The following is a 1,793-nucleotide window of genomic DNA, read 5'->3' as shown; positions in this document are numbered from 1 at the left end:
GTTTTTGTTTGTTTCTTTAGTTGTTTGTTTGTTTAGTTGTTTGTTTGTTTAGTTGTTTGTTTGTTTGTTTGTTTAGTTGTTTGTTTGTTTGTTTGTTTGTTTAGTTGTTTGTTTGTTTAGTTGTTTGTTTGTTTGTTTGTTTGTTTAGTTGTTTGTTTATTTAGTTGTTTGTTTGTTTGTTTGATTAGTTGTTTGTTTGTTTGTTTAGTTGTTTGTTTGTTTGTTTAGTTGTTTGTTTGTTTGTTTGTTTAGTTGTTTGTTTGTTTGTTTAGTTGTTTGTTTGTTTAGTTGTTTGTTTATTTAGTTGTTTGTTTGTTTGATTAGTTGTTTGTTTGTTTGTTTGTTTGTTTGTTTGTTTGTTTGTTTGTTTGTTTGTTTGTTTGTTGACTTTTGGATGTTTGTTATTCTCAGAGAGCCTGCATTGCGTACGGAGGGAACCTGGCCTCCTTCCACAGCCGGGCTGAGTACGACTTCCTGAGGACGGTGGTCTACAGGGCCACAGGGTCCAACCCCAGGACCTGGGTCGGCGCCAGCGATGCAGTCAAAGTCAGGCTTTATTTGTTTATTTTTCACTTCTTTGTTTATTAAAGTTCAGTTTATTTTGAGGTCAAATCCAGGATCCTGTTCAGGTGAGACTTTCAGCCGGTTCTGTCTCCCCTCAGGACGGGAACTGGCTCTGGTCCGACGGGTCCAGGTTCAGCTCTGTGAGCTGGGGCGCAGGAGAACCCAACAACGCCGGAGGACGGGAGGACTGCATGGAGATCAACAGAAACGGTATGAGCACCAAAACAAACAAACAAACAAACAAACAGCAGATTATAACAAATCACTGTCAGAATCAAACGCTGAATTAAAGTTGAGATTTTTAAATCAAAGTTTCTGTTAAACTCATTTTATTGAATTAAAATCAACACTTTTAGTTGATTTTAGATTTTATTGATAAAAACATCAGAAAATGTTTTTGTTTGTTATTTTTCCAGGAGGAGATTATATAAATGATGAAAGATGCACCACAACCCTTAATTTCATCTGCGCCAAACATCTGTGACTCTGACCAACCTGACCGATGACATCACTTCCTGCTGTGATGTCACTTCCTGCAGGACATCAAGCCTCGATGGCGTCTCTGCTGGAAGACGTTCAGATTTAAATAAATAAATAAGATAAATAAATAAGTAAATCTGCTCAACAGTCTGCCTCCGTTGTCTCGTTTTATTTGTAATTATTGGAGATTATGAGATTATAATCCCACCTGCTGCACTTCCTGTCTGATTATTCTCACAAATTTACTTTAAGTTTTCAAACGTTTACTGTTAATTAAACATGTTAGGAACAAATACCTGTAATGTCTTTATGTTTGGACTAATTAACATTAAGGAGCTTTAATCTGTAGCCCCTCCCTGCACACCTGTCCCTGCTCAGGTGTCTCACGTTGTCTCATCCTGTCCTCTGGGTCCTCGAGGTGGTTTTATTTTTGTGAAGAATCTTTGTGGTTCCTGAGTGTGACCACAGCAGCTCTGTTACCAACAGGAGGGTCGTTTGGTTTGATTTAATCAGGTTTTTATGAAACAAATCGTTTCTGCTCTGCTGAGTCTGAAAACAGCTCGAGGCAAATGAGTTGTTTGGAAAACAAACTGATTTACATAAATCAAACTCATTTGAATTGTTTTGACTTTCTTGAAGTTTTTTAAACTTCAAATGCAAACGAGACGTCAGAAATCTTCAGAAGCTGAAGGAGGAAAAACCAAGATGAATTGATTTCAATTCATCTCAACTGCAGGTCCGTTATTTAT

The 1,793-nt window shown here is 37.3% G+C and overlaps 1 protein-coding gene across 1 annotated transcript in view; it reads left to right on the top strand.

Annotated features, from left to right (window-relative positions):
• The window catches only part of LOC106534431 (galactose-specific lectin nattectin), a 2,263-nt gene extending 1,105 nt beyond the window's left edge, over positions 1 to 1,158 (top strand). The window contains exons 4-6 of the mRNA XM_014031057.1: positions 412 to 546; positions 663 to 774; positions 981 to 1,158. Coding sequence (XP_013886511.1) covers positions 412 to 546; positions 663 to 774; positions 981 to 1,048 — 315 coding nt within the window. The 3' untranslated portion in view covers positions 1,049 to 1,158. The remainder of the gene's footprint in view (positions 1 to 411; positions 547 to 662; positions 775 to 980) is intronic.
• Positions 1,159 to 1,793: the final 635 nt, after the last annotated feature.

The sequence above is a fragment of the Austrofundulus limnaeus genome, unplaced genomic scaffold (assembly GCF_001266775.1).
Source record: "Austrofundulus limnaeus strain Quisiro unplaced genomic scaffold, Austrofundulus_limnaeus-1.0 Scaffold1171, whole genome shotgun sequence".
Taxonomy (NCBI): Eukaryota; Metazoa; Chordata; class Actinopteri; order Cyprinodontiformes; family Rivulidae; genus Austrofundulus; species Austrofundulus limnaeus.
The sequence above is the reverse complement of the archived record's forward strand: the minus strand, read 5'-3'. Positions and strand labels throughout refer to the sequence as shown.